Below are 1,584 nucleotides of genomic sequence, written 5' to 3' on the forward strand. Positions count from 1 at the left end.
AGGGCATGTCAGCTTTTTACAAGCAATTCTCTACCAGCAAGCCTTCTCATGCTTTTCCAGGCTGCATGTGGGAATTGACCACAGTGGTTTTAAAATAAAAAGCAGCTCAGCATACCTCAGTCCACTCCTCTTGTTCTACTCTGAACTTGAGCACCAGAGTTTCCAGGTTTAAACACAAAGTGGCTGAAGGCAAAGCTCTGCTGCTCCTGGGTAATCCCTTCTTTTTATCCTTAGCTGCTGGGGCTGCTTGTTTCCTCAGGGTTTTGCTTGTAGGTGTCAAAAGCTGCAACACTTCACCGAAATTTGTGTGCCATTGAGACATGAGCTTCACACTATGAATGTGAGTTGCATTTTGATCTTTGAAACCATCGGATCCATTTCATAAATAAGAAGTCAGGTCTGGCAGATTTTCCCATTCCGGTCAGCTCAGGTAAGACAATATGGAATAAGTGGCTGAAGGTGGTGAATTATCACCCACAGTGGTGTTGTAGAGCCGCCTTCGAGGCTGACAAACTGACGTCTTGAGAGGGGTTTTTCATTCCTTGATTAGCTTTTATCCACAAGACAAATTTGGACTCTAGTATGCTTGTCCCATGTAAAGTGCAAAGCTACTCTTATTGGTCTGTTCTACAGTCAAAGAAATCCTGGGAAAGAATCAATTTTATAGGATTTATCTTTATTCCTGTATTTTGGCAAATGGAAACAGTAGTTAAGTAATGCCTCCAGAATTGCAACTCTTGAGAACTGGATTGTTTCAGGTACACATTAAATAACATTAGCTAGTAAATTAATCTTACCTTTTTTTTTTTCCCTTGCAGTTCTGAAGAACACACTATTCCTTTGCCCTGGGCTTGAGCAGTAAAGATCTGAGTGCTGGTTGAACTGTTACCTCTTTGCTGTGATGGAAAAGTGCTCATCTAAAACAAGCCCCTTGTTATGCTGCTAAAACTGCCTCTGAATACAAGATCTGTGGTGATTGTTAAAACACAAACCCCAAAATGTCGGAACCCGACCCCTCATCTGGTTTTGTAGGAAACATGGAAAATGGGACTTTCCTGGAGCTATATCCCACGTCGCTTTCAACATCTGTGGATTCATCAGCTGGCCGTTTATCCAACGTCTACGTCTATGTTTCTATATTCCTCAGTCTCTTAGCTTTCCTCCTTTTGCTATTGATCATTGCACTTCAGAGGCTGAAAAACATAATTTCTTCCAGTTCCTCATACCCAGAATATAACAGTGATGCTGGAAGTTCTTTCACTAATTTAGAAGTCTGTAGTATTTCTTCCCAGCGGTCTGCTCTTTCAAACCTTTCTTCATGAAACTAAATGAAAGGGAATATATAGGGCATGGAGAAGCTTTGTCTAGTTTCTAGGGGAGGTAGTGCATGCAACATTTGCCTTAGGAGACAATGATGAAAAGGTGGCATTTAAAGTTTACTTCTAGTCTTCATTTTCCCTTTTACTAATGTTGATTTGCATTTTGGATAATGACTCTTAATCATTGTTTCATGCCTGTAATTGCAATGCTTTTTCTCACACATACGTGGTGTTCATTAGGAGTATTCCTGCCAAACTGTAATAT

At 40.6% G+C, this 1,584-nt stretch overlaps 1 protein-coding gene across 1 annotated transcript; it reads left to right on the top strand.

Moving 5' to 3' along the window:
- Positions 1–998: 998 nt before the first annotated feature.
- On the top strand, positions 999–1,322 carry SERTM1 (serine rich and transmembrane domain containing 1; the record flags this gene model as incomplete). Its single annotated transcript, XM_079542107.1, has 1 exon — positions 999–1,322. The coding sequence occupies one exon, from the start codon at positions 999–1,001 to the stop codon at positions 1,320–1,322; it is 324 nt and encodes a 107-aa protein (XP_079398233.1).
- Positions 1,323–1,584: the final 262 nt, after the last annotated feature.

Source organism: Tetrao urogallus, assembly GCF_951394365.1.
Source record: "Tetrao urogallus genome assembly, chromosome: 1".
NCBI classification, from domain to species: Eukaryota; Metazoa; Chordata; class Aves; order Galliformes; family Phasianidae; genus Tetrao; species Tetrao urogallus.